The 22,614-nt window shown below is 45.3% G+C and overlaps 1 protein-coding gene across 1 annotated transcript in view; it reads left to right on the plus strand.

Annotated features, from left to right (window-relative positions):
- The window catches only part of Atg16 (Autophagy-related 16), a 213,756-nt gene that overhangs the window by 7,617 nt on the left and 183,525 nt on the right, over nt 1-22,614 (plus strand). Inside the window, exon 8 of the mRNA XM_078178784.1 lies at nt 2,073-2,215. Coding sequence (XP_078034910.1) covers nt 2,073-2,215 — 143 coding nt within the window. The remainder of the gene's footprint in view (nt 1-2,072; nt 2,216-22,614) is intronic.

Below are 22,614 nucleotides of genomic sequence, written 5' to 3' on the forward strand. Positions count from 1 at the left end.
AAAACGATGTTCATAAATTCATTTAACGTCTCTGCAGTTTCGTATTCGGCCCAGAATAATTTTCATCTAAATAACATAAAATCCGCTGTCTATCCGTACCTAATTCGCGAAGAAACGCGTTCGACAAGTTACACAGATGGGGACGCGCGCGCGCGCGTCGTTCAGGCGGTACCTCGTAGTTGAAAACGGGCGAATCCCCCCGGGAACTTAAAGAGGGTAGGAACACGTCGGTCCCGCGATCGTCGATCCACGGGAGGCGCAATGTTTGCTCGAGATAATTCAATGGATAATCATTTTGTTGCGTTTAGCGGGGCCCGGGCTCGGCAATAAAGTGATATGAAAGTCAGTTTGAAACTTCATTAAAACTTCCCATAATGAAGTAATTAAAACTTTGTTAGCATCCTCCTCCCCCCCAACGTTCATGAATACAAATACGCCGGGCTAGACATCTGGTTCTGTTCCGGGGGAGCGAAAAGAAGGATTTATACTGGGGGAACGAGGCCGCGACGCGGCGCAGAAATCAATTCTCACCCCTCAAGATCTGCTATAATCCCGTTGCCGAATGATTCGTTACGGCCTAAGCGGCGGCAATTATGCTAATTTCGTGTTAACAAAAATATTTGCTCTTCCTTTGAAGTTTCAATGTATATGGTCTTTTGGGTAATTCTTCGTGAGTCGATGTGACGTTATAGAGAGAAAATCTTGGAATCGAAATTAACCCTTTGCACTCGAAGCAATTTTGATTGTAAATTTGAAATAATTTTCCTAGCTCGTAGTGTATTCATTCTATGCAACAAAGTTCATTCATACCAACAGTTTCACTTTTAACTATCTTTTCAATATTAAACTTTGTTGTTATAAAAATTAGTCTAAATCGTGATAAAACGATTGAGTCGCCGCTCGAGTGCAGAGGGTTAAAATTATTCCTTGTAATTATTATATATATTATAGTTATTATATATTCTAATTATACATTACACTTAAGGGTAGGTTTTAATCGTCCAATGCGACCGTGGCGTGATTAAAGCTACCAACAATTTTCCACGCATTTCCAATGATCCGATAACAAAATGTTCCTAGTAAAAGTTCCTCAGTATCTATTTCTCTACAAACTTCAATATACATTTATAATATATTAACGTATATTTTAGACTATATAACATTGTAGCTGGTACCAAGTCAAACTCACTGACTCGCCATTAACCCTTCTAATATCGCTGAAATAATATCAATCGCAAATCACCGGTTCGACTACCATGCCGTGCAGCGACGCGTTTAATCGATCGCGAGCGTTATTGTGCACCTGTCCGGTCAGATATAAGGGAGGTCGCCGCGTCTCGGTCATTTAGCGCGCGGCGTCGGGCGAAGGCGTGCACGCGTCGTGACGTCTCGCGACGCGTCGTCGCTTTTCACCCGCCGGCCGCTTTAATGAAGTATGTTAACGAATCAACAGGTTACTTGGGCGGAATTCGCTGCTCGCTATCGTATATAGGCGAGCATAGAGCCGCCTATTAAAAGCCCCCCCCGGTGGCCGACCCGGCAGAAACATTCTCCGCACGGCACCGCGAGCGAAACGATCGCGCGTGTTATAACGTGCCCGAATGTAATCCCCCTCGCCACGCTGCAAATTGGATGAAACATCCGTCCTTATTGTACCGGTTATATCCGCTTAACTTGCCCTTTCTCTCCCTCCCTTCCCCCCTCCACTCCCCACGGTGTCCTCGGATCTCCACCCTTTTCTCGACACTGCAGATTGTCTCGCCCCTTTCGCCGCCGACCCCTTTTCGAAATCTATTTGCCTTCTCTTCTACCACGGCTGTTCGTGTCCTATCGAGCGGCCGACGTTTCGTTGACATTTCGCGTTAAGCTAAATGAAATTTAATTTGCTCCGACAACCCGGCGAAAAATTGCGCAGCTCGGGGCGGATTTTATCGACGCGAACGTCGACGCCGCGAGGAACGCGGGGGCGGGCGAGCGAGATCGTGTATTGCGACCGATAATAGTCTCACTGTTTTCCTTTTGTTTCCGTTCATACGCGCGCTTCGTTTGATCCGAAATATTCCGTTTCCCAGGTACGTCGGAGAGCAAAGGCATCCTGGTCGGCAGCAACGCCGGAGTGATGTCTGTCGATTTCGATTCAACGGGCACGCTGATCCTTGGGGCATCGAACGATTACGCCAGCCGGGTGTGGACTGTCAGTGATCTACGTGTAAAGGTGAATGACAACTTTGCATTTTCCCTACCGGTTTCATTCTATCGATTTATCGGCCGGCGCTCGCTTCGCCGTCGGTCGGCGGATCCGCGACGGATCGATCGGAATATTTATTGCCGCTCGTCCGATTGGCCGTTCAGCTTTTTAGCTGACCGCTATGTAATAATAAGAGCGAGAAGGGCTTCGCGGCGGTGGGCTCTGACGGTTCCGGTGACTCCCGCGAGAGCAGCCGGGAGGAAGGAATGCCGAAGGCAGCCGGAAACCTGTCGATTTTTACTAATTTATAAAATTAATGATGAGATAATTATTTTGATAATATTCCTAAAAAGGTAAATGTGATTTACAAATTGCTGATATAATTCACAAGAAGCTGACTATAATTTACAAATAAGTTTTCATGATTCACAAAAAGGTAAATATAATTCACAAAGACAGAACATAATTTGCAAACTGTGAGTACGACTTAACAAAAATTTCATGTTCCACAATAACTGAAATACGAAACTATTCTCTGCAACAGGGCAAAGTTGAGTAGCAAAGGATGGAAATATGTCTTCCAAAGGGGTGATTACAATCCATAAATGTTAAACGATAAACACTGACCGTGCGTGTTACACGTGGCAGCGATCGTTTAGTTACCCCCACCACAGACCCGATGTTCGCTTCCGCGTGTAAAGCTCCGACGCTAAACGTTAGATCGGCTCCAAAGTTAGTTCTCGGACTGGAGGACTTCGGGTCGGTCCGTTAGGCAGCGGGCACCGTTTTTGCGACGGGTCTGGCCGGAAGACGGATCGCGACTCAACGCAGAGAGGAAAAAAGAGACAGAGAGAGAGAGTATACTTTCACTCGTCGAGCTTTTACGCGGAGACTTTTATCGTTTAATTCCGACCGGTGGAGGAGGGGGGGACGCGCTCCCGAACCGGCGGCGAAAGTTATAGTATTATTACCCCGCGGAATTCATTTCAACGAGAGCGTTTATGTCTCGGCATTAGTTCGGGTAATGGCGGCTTCACCGTGTACGGTACATTGAGCAAAAGCGACCGTCGAGAGGGGGAGGAGGAGGGGGGTGACTGAGGGTGGAAAAAAAAAAGTGGAATTTACATGGAGGAAGGAGAACAAGCGCGGGTAACGACGCGCACTTACTTTCCCGCCATGAAAATATGATTGGCTCCGGGGACACGTCGTAAGGGAGGTGTATAAACAGATGCCCCCTCGCAAAACGCGCATTAAATTACGGGAATATGACTGACAGAATACTAGAATACGAAATTTATCGTCACCTTCCACCGCGGTCTATTACCGGCCGACCCGAGTAAATCTGCCGGCAGGCTCGTAAACCTAATGACGATTTGCAAAAACCGCGACCGTGGCTATCGTTCCCGTGAAATCACGCGGGAATCGCTTCGCCTCGCCTCCGCATCGCCTCTGCCTCGTCTCTGCCTCGTCTCTGCTTCGTCTCTGCTTCGTCTCTGGTCTCTTCTGCCTCTGGTCTCTTCTGCCTCTGGTCTCTTTCTGCTTCGTTCCTACCTCGCAGCGACCTCCGTCTCCGCCTCCGCGTCGCTTTGGGGACGGGGCTGCCGCCGCTGTTCTCCGGTGCCTTCCAGTTTCGTAATCTTCGACGGAAGAATAATACTGTCTCCTCTCGCCGATGATATCGATATTCCCTCATCTAAAGTTCGCCCCAGTTTCGCCCCTCGCCGCCGCCGCCCAATATCATCGGCGGGGGACCAAAAGTTCCGCGGTTCTCCTCTCCCCAGCTCGTCGACTTTTCTTTTGTCCTCTCTCTCTCTCTCTCTCGGAGGAGGAGGAGGAGGACCGCTAGGCCAGTCGCGAGCAAAGTCATCGGAAGAATAATTTTTTCTCCTCTGTACAAGAAACTCCCCTTGTTCCGTCCCCCCACTCCGCACCCCCATTCTTCAGCTCTTTTTATTCAGCATTTCGGAACATCGAAGGGCGGTTTGTCTCGGCTCGCGTTTCTCCTGTTATTGGATTGCCGTGTGAGAGTAATTTCGTCGTGTTTCCGTGTGAGCCCGTTTGTTTGGAAAACGAAAATTACTTTTGCAACAATCCGCGGCAACGCGTTTGTTGATTTATTTTCTGAATATGCCGGGCCCGTTGCCGAAGTAATTTCGGCTTTTGCAAATAGATGGCTTACGAAAAACCGAAATTACTTTTGCAGCGAACCGATAGTCTACTGTCTGGGACAGGAACGTAGCGGAATTAATGTAATTTATTTGTAATTTTTACGAACCGAACGTACAAAAAACGAAACTGGAATTGAATCTCGACGGGCTAAACAATTTTGCTCGGAGAGGGAAATTTTTTGCGGAAATGTAACGCGACGGAGTTGCAGAACGAACGGGAACTGGGTTAGGCAATAAATGGACGAATGATTTTTAATACTGAATATCTTGCGGTTCCTGTTCTTCGAATAAATTAATAGCCAGAGCTTTTTAAATAGGTTTTTTGCTGTAATTTTTATCAATACTCGTGCGAACATTTTTTTAATTATGAAATGCTTTCAAATTATCTGTTATTTTCATGTGTTTTTATAGCAGCTACATCCTAAAATAAAAAGAAATTACAATTAATTTAGTACGCTATAAAAAAATCGTTTTTGGCAAAATAACCTCCTTTTCAAATTATTCGAAGACCATACAAGATATACTAGGTACAGATATACTGCTAAACAAAATATATAACACTCGACATACTTCGAGAATTTATTATTTATTATTTCGTAATTATACATTTAAGTGCAAGGAACGTTCACTCCGCACACCGTATACACATCGTGCCGTCTTTATGGCGAGTATAAAAAAAAATCTTAAGCTCTCGCGTTGCTTGCCTCCCGATTGTTTGCCAGACTTCAAAGGGGACCGGATTCGAAATAGGGGCGGGGAGTCCAAAGTCGGCGAACGTACCGCCGGTTTTACTAGACTTTGAAGTGCTTTCACCGTTCCCGCGGTCTCGTTAAAATTGTTGCATCCATAACGTCGCCTGTTTTACTTTTACTATCGGCTTGTCGTCCGTTTGTATATTTTATTGAATTTAATAGCGTCGTTCGCGGGACAAGGAAATCCGACTCTTGTTTATGCGTTCTTCTTGTTCGGCGCCCGGCTTTATGGTCGTCGTCGTCGTCGTCGTCGTCGTCGTCGGCGTGTACCAGCAATAAATATCAATCAATGATCCAACGTTTTCTGCTTCGAGGATACGCGGATTTACGATTTCGGTTCGATTTTCCGAATCCGTATTTGTCGCGCGATGAGATTCCGCGGATCCAGTCGGAATTTCGAAATTCGCAGGAATGTAGATTCTCTTTTTATTTTTGGAATTTTATCGTTCGCATTGTGTTCGGCACGCGAAAATTTATTGTAGAAAATATAGGCAGCTCGCGGGTTCGCATTGCGGGAATATTTCCGGGTTGCGCCTTTCATCTTTCGAATATCACCGAAACGATAGCAATTTGTTCAGTCTTCGAAACTGGGTGGTTATCTCGATGTGTATATTTTGTGGAAAAATGGTATAGATGGCGCTACATAATATTTTAATTATCTCTCTGCGGATTTAGGGTGATACTTTTTCCGTCGAATTTTTATACGAAATTAATCTACAATTTCTTCTTTGTATATATGAGACGTGGAATATAAAAACGAGACGAATTTACTCATTTTTATTAAATTAAATGAATTATAATAAACGCAGACTATAAATAATTCAAGTGTAAAATGATTATACACATTTTAACCTTATTTCTGTTCAAAAACATTCGAAAAATCACTCAAGCCTCCCTCGAAACATAGTAAACTATTCTCCGGTGAAATTGTTGTTCCCCCTGACTAATTTTCGCAAGTTCCCAAGGACGGGGTTCCCGCGCGAACCGTCGATGGTTCGAAAGCATCGCGATCGCCGGCGTAGTAAAATCGCGTGTACTCTGGCCGGCGGCAGAAATTCAGAAAGCGCGCGGCGGACGAGAGAAGCGGATCGCGCCGGGTCGCTGGGTTTTACAGCTCTCCGCAATTTCATGACGTACTCGATAGGCGCGCCCCTAAGTTGCATTGTAAGGCTCATTGTGGCGGTTCTCCGCGGCGTGCGGTAATATCGCCGTTTATAGGTTTCGCCGTTGCCGCGCACCGGAATACAATGTGTAATATATCGGGCGGTAGAACGCGGCGCGGACCCCGGGAGAGTATTGTTCGCGTATCGGACGTGTTAAATGTGATTATTCGTCGTCCACGGATCTCCGGGGCCCTTATGTACGAGGCCTTGCCTCCGCAGGGATCTCTCCCCGGATCGGTCGCTCCCGTTTCTCTTCGCCGGTGGCGCGCACACATTTCTTTCCTCTTTCTCTTGATCCGTTCTTTTCCTGTTGCGCCGCCGCCGCCGGAGCCACCCCCCCCTTGCATTTTTTCGCCGACGGCAGCCGTCGGGATTCGCAACTGCAACCAGCCGGCAGAGGAGCGACAGTTTTATTCCGAAGATTGGCGGCCAATGGCGCGTAAACTTGCGGGGGAAACGCGCGAAACTGCGCGAGGGATCCGCAAGCGTGCAAAAGTCCCGGGAGCGCCAGCGTTCGCCCCCTGCGCGCGCTATTCACTGCTGAAAGGTGCGAGGAAACCGAGCCGGGACGCCGCGCCGGGCTGATGTTTATTCTCCGGCACTTCGTCTGAGCCCGCGTAACAACGTTTCCCAGACGTTATTCTCGGAACAGGAACCCTTCATCAATTTCTTCGCCGGTTCTGGGCCAGTTTCTCTCTCCCGTGGCGGAGCAGCTCTCTCGCTTTCTTCTCTCTGTTCGCGGCGCGGCGGCGGAGAAGCCCCCTACGGTATCACGGCCGTGTCAACGCGCTCCCGCGTTCCTCTCGTCCTGTAAATTCTGCCTCCCCTTTATTCGGTTTCCCCCTTTTTCCGCGGACGCCGGCAAATAAAACGCCGCGTCGCGCCCTGCTTCGAGCGTGCGGGTGTCTCGCGACGAAGATCATAACTTCTCGAACTAATCAATTACTTTAAACCAAGTACTTTAATAGTCTTTTAAATGGGGGACGAAGTCCTGGCGCTTTTTGTGTAAATAATGTATAGCTCTGTTAAAAAATATTCGAACGATGTTTTGTGGAATAAGATATTTTGTCAATATTTTATACTGTAGTATTTTAGAGATCATTTACTGTCCCATTTTTATTCGAAACTCTTTTTATTAACTCTTTGTCGTAATATTTTTTTCCTAGTTGGGATGACTAGTTTTTCACTGTAATAATTTCTTAGAAAATGAGGGAAATTTCTATTTATTGTGTGCTTATATTTCCTTGTACTTGATTAGTTATTACTAAAAATTATTAAAGTGCAAGAGGTCAAGAATTTCTGCTTGCAGGAACGTTAATTTACATGTTAGCAGACAATTTAAAAATATTGTGGAGTCGTCTGCAACCTTATAGTGTTATTCTAGGGTTAAACCTCCCTTAAAAATCGTAACAAAAACTTAAACAAAACTTCTCAATATTACTTAGTTATTTCTCTGATAAATTTAATCCAACAGCACCCTCTAAATTTATCCTGAATTAAAACGCTTCTAAAAAACAATATAAATACATTGTAGGGGTCATAAATACGATCAAAGGTCATAATGAATGGAATTTGTTTGCATCGACGCTGTTTATAATTCTCCGGGCGCGACGGCGAGCGAAATTGAATAATTAAGTGGCTCGGAACAGAAAGTTGATTTTTCGAATTTTCCCCGTTGAACGACGGTGGCCGCGCGTCGCTTTGTCCCCCTCTCTGTTTCCCACAGCGGTCTCACCCTGCCCGGTCGACAACGCCCCCCGCGCGCATCGGCCGGCTCTCTCGCGTCGATTATTCAAAGTTCATTGTTCGCCAAAGGAGAGCGGCCGCAATTACGGAACTTCAATATTTTCGTTCGAAACGAATTGCCCCCACTAGGAAGGCCGGAATCGTTCGCGGATAGATTTTATTCAAGCAGGTATAATGGATGCGGCACGAATTCATGAATAAAGTTTTTACTTTAATCATAGGAGTACCTCTATTTCCTCGATTCTCCTCCTTTCCCCTCCTCGCCCAATCTTTTTTCTTCTTCTCGCGCCGCGGCAGTTTTTCCAAGGAGAACCGGGGGATCCTTCCTAGAGATTCAGTGGAATTGAAAGCCACGGGTTATCATCTGTTTCTTTTACCTTCTTTCCACCCCTTCTTCTTCTTATTCTTCTTCTTTCTTCTGTTTTTTTGTCTTTCGTTTTCTTCTTTCTCCCCGACCGGCGACTACGACGGCTTCTTTCTGGTACGGTTCCACCCCCGTCCAGGCGTGTTTCCCGTCGCCACTGACCTGGGTTCTTAAATTTTATATTTCTTGCCAGACCCTTGTTTGTCACCCTCCCGGCGGTGAAACGATGCGTTAAACGAATATCGATGGTATTGGAGGGTACCTGGCCAGGGCGATAATGGACTCAATTTCGCGGCAGTAGGGCGCCAGTCGTTTGGATTTCTCACGTTTCACGGGCGACACTCTATATCGATTCCCTCCCCCTCCTTCTCTCCCCCCCCCCCTCCCCCCTCCCTCTTCGGCGAAGCCCTCAGTGATTTCCTGGTCGGCCACCATTGTGGAATCGTCATATCTTTCAACCGCTGCCACCCGCTCTCCGCCGATAGAGGTTACGAACACTCGCGTTTCTTGTCATGTTCTGCCCATTGTTCGCATTGTAAGTTATACTCGTGTAACGATGTTATGAATCCACCGTGGGCCACCGCCGTCGCCGTCGCCCTAACTCGGCCCTGTCACACCGTATCGGTTGTAAACTCGGAATAGAACACGTGTACATTGATCCGCTATAAATTATACCGACCTTGTTTTCTCCAACGGGCTGTCGAATCGAACGTTTTACGGCAGAAAGTCTTGCTGCGATTCTATGGATACGATTTAACGCCAACAACTCGCGACTCTTTTGCTCGGCTTTAATTCAATCGACGACGGGAGGGCGATTATTTCTTTTTACGTAAAATATTTATTGTGAGTTAGATATTAGATATTAAATATTTGATATTTGATATTTGATATTAGATATTAGTTACCAAGCCATAAGTGCAACTAATTTATATTGGTTTATAACAATGATATATAAAGTGTTAAGTCAATATTTGTTTTGCTGTAGCTGTCTTTGAATACTCTTATATTTAATGCGCTAAAAATAATAAAATTATAAAATTGCTGATTTAATAATATTCTCATTGAATGAAGAAAAAATATTTTTATCTATAATCATGTGTTCTTTCAAAGGCTCCGGGTTGATTATTAACAAAATGGAGGCTTTTTTACTATCTTTTGCTTATTATTATTTATTCATTTAATCTCTGTAGGATGTTTTGTACACACGATTCTCATTACGTTAATGAGACGATTCTCATTACGGTAAGAACAACCATTTGGTTAGAAATTATTTTCCGAAAGAAAATATTACAAATATACGAGTTTCGAGTAATTATTTACAAGTTTACAATGTTTGATATTCTTAAAAATAATTTTCAACATAAAGCAGACCGATAGTAACTGTTGTCACGCTAGGGGTGATTTACATCTGTTAGGGGTGAATTACATCTGTTAAGGGTTGAAGAAAGAATTTATCGTCTAGTACAGACTTCTTTAAAACAGCTCCGACGCGTTAAATAAATGCGCAAAGTTAACGAAGAAAATGTACGTTACCTACGAATAATCGAATCGATTCGGCCGCGGATAATTTTCCCATCGGTCGGCGACTCTCGAGCGAAACACGGCGGCGGTTGCAGGACGTCCCGAGACGCCGTCGTACCGTATCCGACCGTCTCACGTGCTTACCCCCTTACGTACTTCTCCGGTACCGTTGAACAAGGGGCGACGTTAATTATCAGTTTTATCGAATTAAGCTCGAATCGCGTGTAACTCTTATTGAATCCCCGGGGGCGAGCCGGCCGGCGCGCGGAGGTTGTCCACGGCGAGAGTGGTCGCGTCCTTTATTGATTTATACCACCGTCGATTACGGAATGCTACCGCATTAACGTGCGCGCAGCACTCCCTCTTCGACTTTGTTTAGTAATTTCATTTACGGGCGCGCTCGCTCGCTCGCCGGATAAACAACCGTCTGGAAAACGTCGCGGCGTGTTCCGGCCACGATTTTCCCTCGGCACGGCGCCCGCGCGGCCGGCTTTCAATTTACCGGGGGGCGCATGTTCCGCCGTTGTACCGGGTGTATCGTTCGTGACCGTGTTGATTATTCATTGATACCCGGTTTAAGACTCGCGAAAGGCGGACTTACCCATTCGCAATCCCATTAGGGGGCGTGCTGCCCGGCGACCACCATCGCCGTATATTATGCGCCGCGTGTACGTCTTCCGCGCAGCGTCAAGCAGACGATTAGGAAGAATTAGCGTTCTCACGCCTCGCGAAATCATCGTACCTCTTCCTGCATCGTTGCGCGCGTAGTGAGAAAATCGGAGAGACGTTTTTTCGTTCGCTTCGCGGTGGAATAGATCGTGGGGAATTGGTATTCGGCGAGGTATATGGTGGGGACAATTTTGTATCGTTCGTGCATTTAATTTTATTCGTTAATGAATAATGAAGGCAATATACAAGGAAAAAATTAAATTAATAGATAATATTCATTATTTAAATTTATTACTATATAGTTATTTCTTAACAAATATGCATAATATTACTATACAAAATAAAGAAAATATTATCGCTTATAAAAGTTAATTATAAACTGATTACTTGAATTCTCTTTTTCATGCATAGAGTTAATATAATTAATCGTTCTATTAATACAGTTTTAAGATGTATATGTTGTATAATATTTAACAGAATAAAGTAGTGTTTGATTTCGTAATTCTTCTTTTGTTATATAATGTTTGAAAGGAGAAGAATTTAGGTATCACGCTCGAGGATCTCTTACGTATTACTTTGAAATTTATATTAGCGGAAGAGCTTCGAAGAGGCGAGCGGTATAGTGCCTATAATGTGCCGTGATGCTGTGACTGTTATCATCATTATTATCATAATGAGATAACTTGAGCGAGGTTCATAATATGCGCCGTACGCTGTTTCAGTTAATTCGATTATCGGGGTGAACGTGTTAACCTGCAATCCTCTGGGAGCTTGCATGCTGCGAGGACGAAAAGTCACAGATAAAGAGGAGGCCTTTTTAATCACTATAGTAGTTTTATTCTATCTTTTATCATCGATATTCAAAAATTTATTAGAAATATTATGATGAATTGTATTAAGATCTTGTAAGATTAGGTTAAAGTTGTTTAACCCAAAAAGGGGCTGGGTGAACTTAAAAGGGGCGGAGTCAAATAAAAAAGGGCGGAGTTAGAGCAAAAGAGGCGGGGCCAGTCGGAAAGAAGGTTGGACAAAAGCAAAAGATTAATACCCTAAAAAAGCGAAACACGGTCTTCTATTAAAAATCATCGTCTTTTTAATATACCACTTGTGCGACTATTGTCCTTCTATTCTATCACAGAAACCTCCTCCAATTTTTTAAACAAATATTATTACTACGATTTTTCAAATCTAAGAATTTACAATCTATTTTCCCTGCATTTTTCGATAGATTATAAAAGAATACATATTTTAATCTTCGAACGTGTATCTACCTTTTAATTAAAAAAATTGTGTTTAAAAAAAAAAGAATGGGCAACATACTATACAGTTTTAGTTCAATACATCACGAGACAAATTACGGTTGGATAATCGAGAACGAGTCTCCGAATCGGCATACAAAACAACGCGTTAACATTAATTGTCCGATTAATGCTCACCCGTGTTCTCAAGCGAGAACGCTCGTGTTCGAATACCCGACGCACTCCTCTTTCGTTGCAACCTGTTACGGGGTTCGGGAGGGGAGGGGGGAGAGGGGGATAGGTCGGCGCAGATCAGTATCCCGTAACACGGGATCCCGGAATTTGCATTCCGGTCTGTTTATGTTTTTGAGAAACACCTGGTACCGGGCCGGCGACGGAAACTTTTGCAATTTCTGTGTTCCCGTGGCGCGGTGTAAATGTTCCTGGCCGCCGGCCAGGGACAACGTTTAATGAAATCACCGCGTTTGTATTGAATAACCCACACGGAACAATGAACAACCTGTAGATATTTGGCCGGCTAACTACGTGGGTATTGTCTTGGATCGCGACGGTCGCGGCCCCGGTTCAACCGTGCTCCCGATTCCTCCGCGACGAACCGCGCTCGCGAACTTTTTACTTTAGCAGATTGCACAACTTTCGGCAAAAATGTTGCGCGAGAAAGGGGAAGCTTGATTGCACCGAAAACGGTCCCCGAAACTTTTCCGCCGGATTATCGTCGTTAAACGTTTGCATTATCCTCGCGACATTGTTCCTTGTCCCGGAGTCAGATCATTATGCGATACAATAGCTATTGAAGTCGATTGAGGGAATCATTGAGAGGGTTAAGATCGTAGTGGTGTAAGTGAGTTTTTTAAGAACTTGTACGCTCGTCTGGAAATGTAGTATACATGAGTTAACCCTTTGCTATATGAGTTCTTTCACTGCTGCGTTAACACTTGTTTTATGTGAGACAGGTAATTGATATTTTTTATTTTAATATTTAAATACTGATAATAACAGGGTAGAAGTTCTATTTAATACAGTTGAGTAATATCTATATTTAATAGACCATATAAATATTAATAATAAAATATTAATAAACCTAGTAAACAGTATGCAGTCTAAAATAGATTAACGTTATAACATATTATACATTCAATCTCTATAGAAAAATTCTCTCTTATTACCACTAAAATTCTCGAGGCCTAAACATGACTGAAAAATATTTTTTTCATAACAGTAACAACATTGCATTTACTGAAACCTCCCGCGATATTTCTTTTCTCTACTATATCCTTGAATAAATCCTTCATCTAAAAGCTTCCGACAAAACTGAAGACAAAAGTGGGCTAATTCCAGCAAATTGTGCCCCGTCTCTGTAAACGTTTCGAGTCGAGTCGCTCGGTAGGGCGCGTGTCGATGAAAAGATATTCGAAAGCGCAGGCTTTGTGCCGCATCTCTAGACCCCTAAGAAATAATCTGAAGCTAATCCGCAAACACTGTTCACGGAGTTCGCGAGAGAGAGAGAGAGAGAGAGAGAGAGAGAGAGAGAGAGAGAGAAAGAGAGAGAGAACCGCCCAGTTTCCCAATTTACCGAGAGGCCGAGTTATGAAGTTCGAAACGGGAGCGAGACGGAACGGGGGCTCCGCCTGCAAACGAGACTATGTTTGGGGACTTAGGCGGGTAAGAGGGCGCGCCGTAGCAGAAAAATGGTTCATCGAATGTTAAGGATCGCTAACTGGGTAAAAAAGGCGAGACAGTGACCCCGAACTTTTTCAATGGGCCAGTGTACACAGCGTGATCGTCGGAACTAGGCCAGAGGCTGTACAAGTCCTTTCTAAATACGGGCTCGAAAGAGTTAACAGGGGACAAAGTTGCGACGGGGGGGTTAGCCCATATTCTTCCGTCAAACAAAAGCGATTCCAGGGCGGCCGGAACGAAGATTAAAAAGTCAGGCTCTTCCGGATGTGTACACCGAATTTATGACAATTTCTTCGTTCCCCGGGATCCTCCTTGTTTACGCTTTTTTTCGCGGATCCTCACGGTAAAAAGGAAGCGGGAACCGTTTTAGCAACTCTCGACGAGAGCGAAGCTCCGAAACGAGCTGCGCCGCTGTGTCTACGTTTGTTTCTCGGTTCCCGCGACTTGTGAAAATCAATTGCAGTCGCGAGCAGAGAAAGAGAGAGAGAGGAGAGTTTAAAATACGCTCGAAACATTTATAATCTCGCGAGCGCACAGTGTTTCGATTAATGTTAATTAGGTGGTCAAAGTTCACGATTTAATTTTGTAAGAAATAGTGGCTCTTTGTAACAAGTTAAGTAAAGAAATAAGTCAATATGTCAGATAAATAAGTCACATTATAAATGTGTCAATATCGATGACTATGTCAACGAGTATTGATATATATAGTTTAAAATTTAATTGTCAATATAAATAGCTTTTTAATTACTAAGACAGTCTTTTTAGAAAATAAATATTAATACAAACACTTCATTGAAATTTACTTCCTAATTAAAATAGCCTTTTAAAAATTGAATAATTAATATAAATAAATTCTTTAGACTCTAATTACTAATCCAAACAGTATTATCCAGTGAAATAAAATGATTAAAAAATTGAAACGTCCATAAAAGTTCTTTAAAATCCCAGTAAACGCGACAAACAATTTTTTCCGTCAAGCAGCCCTAATCGAAACACAGTGCGGCCCGCTCGTTGATTATCTCACGCTCCATTTTCGCGGGGAGAGGGACGACGATGGGTTGGCGGGCGCGCGCGGATCTCGTTAGAACCGTCGAAAATCCTTTGCCGCCGCGAATTTCCTTGGTCGACGTTCATTCATTAGAGAGCCTGTCCCAGTTCCTTGAATCGCCTTGTACATTATCGCGCGGAAGGGCGGAAGGCCGGGGCTTCTCTTTTCACGTCCCGCTCTCTCCCCCCCTTCTTTTTCCTCGCCTCTCCTCTTTATGTCCCCGGCGCGAAAAACGCTCGACCCCGGAGGTTGCATAACCAGGGCCGCGAAAGTAATTAGTATTTACGCCACTTTGAAAAGCGGCCGGTGTCTTCTTTTCTTTCATCGCGCAGAAGTATGTTTTAACGCGGGCCGTAATGCACAGAACCATGAACTTTTGCTCGGGTATTCATAAAAGCGGACCGCCCAAATAACGCCCTCCTTTGTAAATGTGAACGTACGCCTGTTCCGCAAGTGTGTATACTCGCGTAAGTGTATATCGTCCGTGCACGAGTATATATCGTACGTATGCGTTTTAGCGTGGACTACCGCGCGTTGACGTATGTATTAATGCGTGTCGGCGTTGTGTGGGTTCGCGCGTGGGTGGACAGCGCACAGAAATAGAACCGGCCGGCGGACTGATACGACGACGCTCCGCCCGCGCCCTCGGCCCTGTATCAGTTAGACGTTAATTAGAAATTAATGCCCAGTTTCTGGCGCGTCTTGAATGGCGCTAATGGTCAACCACGCTTCGCCGAGATCCGCCGTCGCGATTGTTGCCTACACATTCGCTCGTCAGCCGCACAATGCCGGAATTTTGTCGGGTAGCCCGGGTAGGCGTTATTAATATACCTTCTGATATTAACCTACGCTTCTGTAAAATGTCTGGACGGAACACTTTCTTGGAACTAGGTGGGATAACGGGAATTAGAGTTCGTTTTAGTTACCCGTGCATACGGTCATTAGGATTGAGCTTCGTTTAAGGAAATATTCGTTTAAGGATATATTCGTTTAAATGGTTATTTAGATGACAAATTAGTTGTTCATTCGACGGCGGAATAGAAGACTAAAATTACTTATTACCTATGCAGACGTTAATACTATATTTACGAAAGCCGTCAAAACGACGGCTCAGCAATTTTTCTATTTATATTTAAATTGCAAAAGTACTTGCTACTGTATGCTATTCGCAAGGTATTTGCGGCAAATATTGCAATAGCACAAGTTAAAAATCAGTCACTAAAAATCTTATCACTACTTTTGCAAACTGATATAAAATAGCCGCATCTACTGCCCCGTAAATCAATCGTCAACGCGTAGCCTGAAATTGAAACCGTGATTCGCGACGTTTTTCCCCTCGACAAGAGAATTAAGACCGCGTCCATGCGACAGAAATCCGCTGCGAAATCGTGCATTTCGGTGAACCGTCGCATCGGTAGAGCGTTGTTCGAACAAAGGCGACGGGCCTGACAAACAGCGTCGTTCTAACGAGAATCGTCAAAGAAGGTGCGGCGCGCGGAGAGAGCCTCGGTGGTTAAAGCACACGCGAGGGGGTGGGAGAAGGCCGGTGTCACGCGATGTGTAACACGCGCGCCCGGCTGGCTGGCACAGCGGATACAATAAATGCGCAGTGTCTCCGGAAAAGGGGGGCGGGGGCTCTCTCTCCGCTAAAGTCAAAAGTGTAAAAGCTCGCGCTTTCCAGCCGATTTCACCCTTTCGCTTTTAACTGCAACGAAGACCTACATGCACGGTTCACGGAGCGCTTCGAAACTTACAGCGGCGCCCCGGCTCGGTGTGCATACGCGCGGTCAGACCGCCGCGAGTACCAGGCATCCGAAGAATGGGGGGAAGGGACTCGAATTGAAGCTAAATCCGATTTAGATCGGGGGTAGTCATTGTGCCGGATCTATAATCTCTTCGAGAGCCCTCGCCGCCGTAATTGGAGCGTGTCTTTTCTTCCTTGTATCCTCCTTGCTACCCTATTTTCCTGCTACCCTCTTTCTCTCTCTCTCTCTCTCTCTCTCTATCTCTCTCCGTCTTTTTCTCTTCCTCTCTCGGTCTCCGCAGGACCGCGTGCCGTCGAAGAAGAAAACGAGGACGATCTCTAGCATCCGCGGCGCTCGTGCAACAGCTACGCGCGGGAAAACCCCCCGACGACCGGTCTCGCAGACGTCGACGAGACGACATACCCGACGGCAATCACGATGCACCCGCGGAATCGTCGGTGTTCGTCTCGTTCCGTAATTGCGATCCCCTCCCCTCCCCTAATTGGTCCACCCATGCGTTTTATTCGAGACCGGACGTTTATGGGTATGTCGCCGATTTCATGGGTCGTTCCCCCCGAAGAACTCCTGAATCGGCGGGAAATTTATTTCGCCGCGACACGTTCGTCATGGCCGGACCGCCGATAAAAACTTTCGTAATCTTCGCCGAACGTTTTCGTTGCTAGCTGCCTGGCGCTACTCGCCGATTTATGGAATCGCTGCACGCAAGAATCATTCGCGTCGCCTTTACGGCGCGCTGTTTCGACCGAGACGAGGACGATGCTGATAATTCGGTAATTGTTGCTTCCTTATTATACATATAGACGTTGGGATTGTTTTAGCGAGCTTTTACTAGTCTTTCGAATTATGATAATAATTTGAAATATTTTACTTTTAATGTAATAGATGGTTTGCAAATAGTTTAACAGCCGCGAATTTTTTCGAGATAAATTGTGACTGAAATACTTTTCTTTTTCTTAATTTTAAAAAATTTCTCTATTATTGGGGATGGTAGCAAAGAAATGAGAAAGTCGTTTATGACAATTCAACCAAAAAGTACGGATGGATCTAAAATTGTTAACATAGTTTTCCGGGAATCTGCGGCGTACTGCGGAGGAGAGACGACAATGGTCCCGCCGGTCCCGGCCGTTTTTTCCGGAATTCCAGTTCGATAATGAGATTTCCACGTCGGCGAAATACCATGTAAATATTTCGTGGTTCGGGACCGTGGTAGGCGACCGGGAAGCTCACCCCGGGTCCCTTTCCCCGGCGGAGTGAAAATTATGTTCGCCGGGGCGGACGCGATAAGCGTGACTCGAATTTGTCCCGGCCCTCCCCCGTGTGTTCTTCCATTCACGGCTCCCAAAGCACCCGGGCTGTCTTCCCGCGTTTCCCTCCCCGCCGCGCCGCGTCGGCTGTCCCGCAAACTGACACAAAACCTCCGTTCCGCGACACGGCACGGGGGGAGGGGATCGAGAACGAAACTATTTTCGATATGGCCCCGGCCATTCAGCGCTAATGAACGCCCGGTTGTCTTCGAACGATTCCCCGGGTATAGGGCACGCCGAACTCCTTGGTAGGAATTTAATTAATGGGACACCGTTTGTATGATGTTATTCACGGCGTCGAACCGACGCTATTTTCCTCTCCCTCCCTCTCTCTTTCTCTCTCTCTCTCCGCTCCAGATATGAACCGGATTTAAATTAAAAGTGTTGGGAGAAGTTTCACGCGGGATTTCAGCCCGACCGATCCGCGCTGGATTCGGAGCTAATTAAATTCGGAGCCGGGCTTATTGCGGATCTTAGTATTGTAACTCCGACGCGATCTCGTTATCGCGGTGATTATAAGCGGTCGGATCACGATAATTGACGATCAAGGGGAAATTTCTAAGTACCCGCCGTCTTCGGCGACGCAGTTTCATCCGATCAGCGCCGCGACGTTCCTGCGGATCAGCCTCCGCGTCGAATCCGATCACGGTGCGTGATCACCGTCGGAGTCCTCTTTGACGCGATCCCGCGGAGCAGCTGTTGATCTCTGTTTCGATGTAATTAAATCGGAAACGTGTATCGTGCAGTGCTTGTTTATAGTTAATTCAGTATTATATATTTCAGTCTTTTGGATCACTAAAAATTTTCTAATGCTCGTACAAAGTCGAAGAACTGAGAATAATTAAAACTTTATAAAGAAAAATTATTAATTGAAATCATAATCCATGTTTTAATTTAAAAAAAAAACCCTTTTTTAAAGATCTATACATTAAAGTTTTTACATAAATAGTTAAAATCGTATTGCGATATTAGAATGCTTTGGTATTAGGATTTTACAAAGGTAAACCTTCAGATAATAGTCTCTACTATATCTTACCATGTCTTACAATTTATAATAATTATATTCAGAAAAATCATCTGAAAATGATCTAACTCTAACGCTGTCTAATTACAGTTCGTACCACGCGTCGATCGTTAGTCCCAAGTCAGAGCTTAATAGAATTAGTTTATGGTCTCCCGCCGCAGATAAACGCGAACCGCTTTCCTTACATCCGGTCCCCGGCGCCGTTCGCAACCCCTTTGCGCCGAGAGAGATACCCCTCCCGGCTTCCTCCCGCCGTTCCACAGCGATAGTCCTCGGGGTCTTGCTTCTGGTCGGAGATCAAAAGCCGGCTGCTACAATGGCACGGTGTCAAATAATTTTGCACGCAACCCCGTTGGAACGCGGCCGCCGCGCCGCCGCGTGTTCACGCTCTAAACGCAGCGTGCGTGCGTGCGTGCGAGTAGATCTTGCCTGAGAACCGGCGACGGCTCAATTAGACGGTGGCTGGGCGGTCCTTAATCATCGTCGAACTCGGCGAAATAAACAAGTGTCGGGTTGGATGACGTAGGCGACGGTTCCGTCGTTTTCCAGCCACTGATTCCGCGACAGGCGGAAGCGCGGATCGTGCGGAAGCTGCGACTCTGCGTCTGCTTCGTAACGATGCCGCTTCGTATTGAAGATAGTCTCTATGAAGTAGGGTGTGCACGAGATACCTGAATGGACGCGGTACAGGTGGACCACTCTGTGTAATGTGTGAACCTTGATGGAGATGATGTTGTGAAATTATTGGAAAAATTGATGACGGTTTTGAAAGCTATATACAGGACCGTGAAATAATGGATATGGGACCCCACAGGGCTAGTGTTATAATTTTTAAAGACAATCTTTATAATATAGAAATTATAAAGTTATATATGAATTTAATATAAGTATATATAATTTTTAAAGTTTTATACCTAAATTGATATCTCTTCTTGAATATAACATGTTTAGGTAACCGTAATAAAAATATATACATCAACCGATGGATCTGCAACTGTTATAAGTAATGAATATTTATCGTGGATTTTATTTTTAAATAGAAATACTTATTCGCGCAAATAATGACAACTTTCACAGAAATAATAATAATCGTAATTAGAGTAGATACAAGATGTTCCAACAGCCAAAGTAGACCAACGCATGTAATATTACAATATCAACCCCTATACCTATTTCCACCCCTTTAAATCAAACATAAGAACGAAATTCCAGCAAGCCTAATTCTAACGAATCACGCAACGATTGCAAAGAGTTCATCAAGATCGTCGACCGCACCTTGACTTCCACGCGGCAGGTGTTAAACATTCGCTTGCACTCCGATCGGTCCGACAAAGGGGGGGTACGGTCCGGTCACAAAGGGCTAACGAGCCGTTAAAAAATTAATGCCTGAAATTGGGATTTCCCGTTACGAGAGAAGAAACATACCCCCGGGGGGGTCAAAAAGAGAGGGACGTCTGATTGCCGGGGCACAAAGGAGTCGTTACGTCCTCGGCGGTGGGGCGGGGTGGCCAGGGCGCGCAGGGGCCGGCCGGCCGGCCGAGCCGCGGCAGCAAGCGAAAGACGCCGACGGGATCCTGGCCCGGCAAAGATTATAATTAAAGACAAATCTTTATTCGGAACAGACCGGTGCTCGTTCGGAAGGTCTCCTCGTGATCCGGCGTTGCTATAGTTACGATGAAAGCGGACAGGAATATCGACCGAGGCGCGCAGCTCGCTAGGCGGACTGCACTCTCGGCTTCGTTCGGTTTGGTCGCCCGGCTCGCCGGTGGAATAAAGAAACCGGCAGCGAGGGCGGAGGCACGACGACGAGTGTTACGGGGAGGGTTGCGCCGACGGTGGCGGCGTCGCGACAGCAGAAAAAGATAATTAGTTAATTCCCCCGAAGTATAAGTAAGTGGGAAATTCCGTGTTCCTTCCCGTCCACGGGACGCTCCGTCGCGCCGCGAGACGCCGGAACGAGACACGGAACAGGACGCCGGGAGCCCCGTTTCTCTCTCTCCCTCTCCCTCTCTCTCTCTCTCTGTCCGCTTGGAACTTTGGTTCGATCCGATGGAACCCGCCGACCGTCCGACTCTGTTTTCAGCTGTCCGCGTTCTTAATGAAGTTATTAACTCACAAAGCGGTGTAATTAACGGGCGGGGCCGCGGGACGGAGGAAAGTGTTTCACTCGGAAAATCGTATTGAATACGGCAACGTGACCAATTACAGGCCGTTCCGCTGACCACGGAAAATCAATCGGCATACGTGACCGTTCGGTTAATCGAACGGCTACTTGGTCGCTTCGATAGGGCCAGCCTCTTCGAATGAACTGCTTACCGGAGAAACGATTCTGATTTTCTTGGTATTTTTACTCGTTTTTGGCACATTTGTTTCATTAGCTTGTAGAGAGCCGGTTACTATGGTCTGGCCAATTGGTCTTCTGCTAATTACCGGGCTTAATTAATTATCCAATGAGATATGTTAAATTTGTAAAATTTTGAAATGAAATTAACGCGTTGAAAATACGTAATAATATTAAGATACGTATTTTTAAATATTTTGATACATATATTGTTAGATATTAAGAGGATACTTTTTTAGTTTATCTATTTTTAGTAGGATAACTGTCTATATCTTATTCGATAAATTGTACAGTTAATTATGTAGCCACCCCGATATGAATTACCGGTAACCGAAACAGAATTTTGATCGTCGACAATGGTTGTTCGTAACTAATTCCGGTTATCCGTAATGATTATTCATAACCGATAACTGTTTCGTCGATTATAATGTATATTATCTCGTCATCGATAATTGTTATTTGTGACAAAGAACAATATTCCTCGTCTATAATGGTTATTCGCGACCGAAAACCATTATATATTGGTAACCGAAAAAGATCTAGTCATTTATCATCGTTAATTAGAAACGAAAATTATTGTAAGCCACTGTAATTTTTCCTGCACAGTTATGCTTTTTGCAGGAATTATACTCTTAACATCTTTTCAAGATAAACAAAAACGACGCACAAATTAATCAGAGTTCCTATTCGAGTGCAAAGAATTAATAATCTATTAAAAATTAATGAATTATCTCCTCCTTTTTCTTGATTTAAATTCGAGCTCGATGATTGTCCGCCGGTTCAAGGTGGACCAGAAAATATCGTAGAACAATGAACCGCAGAATAGTTGTGGCAGACAATGAGCACGCGGGCTATTCGCGAGGCAAGGATTAACGCGGACAGAAGCGTCAGCTTTTTATGAGGCCGAAGTGATAAATAGGTGAGGTCGCGTTAATGATTCCGATGACGCTCGCACCGCGTTTATTTTTCTGTTGTCGGACCGCGTGCGGCTCAACGTGATTCGTCGTGATGAATGGTTTCGAATCGCGCTCTGAATATTTTGCGCCGGATCCGCGTTTACGGGAAACTTGTACGCCGCCCGGTACAAATAATGATAATTTATGACTGAGTCGGAGAGAGAGAGAGAGAGAGAGAGAGCAGAGCCCCCCCGTCGACATTGCTTTTGTCCGAGCCACGTTGCGTTGACACCGGACCCCGTTCTACGGCCGATAAAACAATGCCAAACGCGTTTCAATCCCACAATTAAAACAATACGGTAGAATTCTTAAACAGCAGACGAAGATAAAAGGATCGGATAATGCCGCGGCCTCTATTTTGTACTCGGCGGCTATAAAATGGCCGCGCTCCTTCACGCGGCAATTTCCGCGTCTTCCTCCCGCGTTACGTTCACGTCCTTTTCATTTGAAATATTTAACGCTAGTGAAAGCCGCGGTTCATTTTATAATTCATTCCGCGCGGAAGGGGGAGGATCCGAGCGCCGGGAATAGAAATTCAGCCGGGAGAAAAGTGCCCGCGAAATTAGGTAAATCTCTTCATTAGCGTCCACGCCCTCTTTCATCACCCGTTTGTTTTTATTTCCCGCGGTACGCGGCGGAAGAACAAATAAATTTCGTTCGCGGGT

This window comes from Augochlora pura, chromosome 4 (genome assembly GCF_028453695.1).
Source record: "Augochlora pura isolate Apur16 chromosome 4, APUR_v2.2.1, whole genome shotgun sequence".
NCBI lineage: Eukaryota > Metazoa > Arthropoda > Insecta > Hymenoptera > Halictidae > Augochlora > Augochlora pura.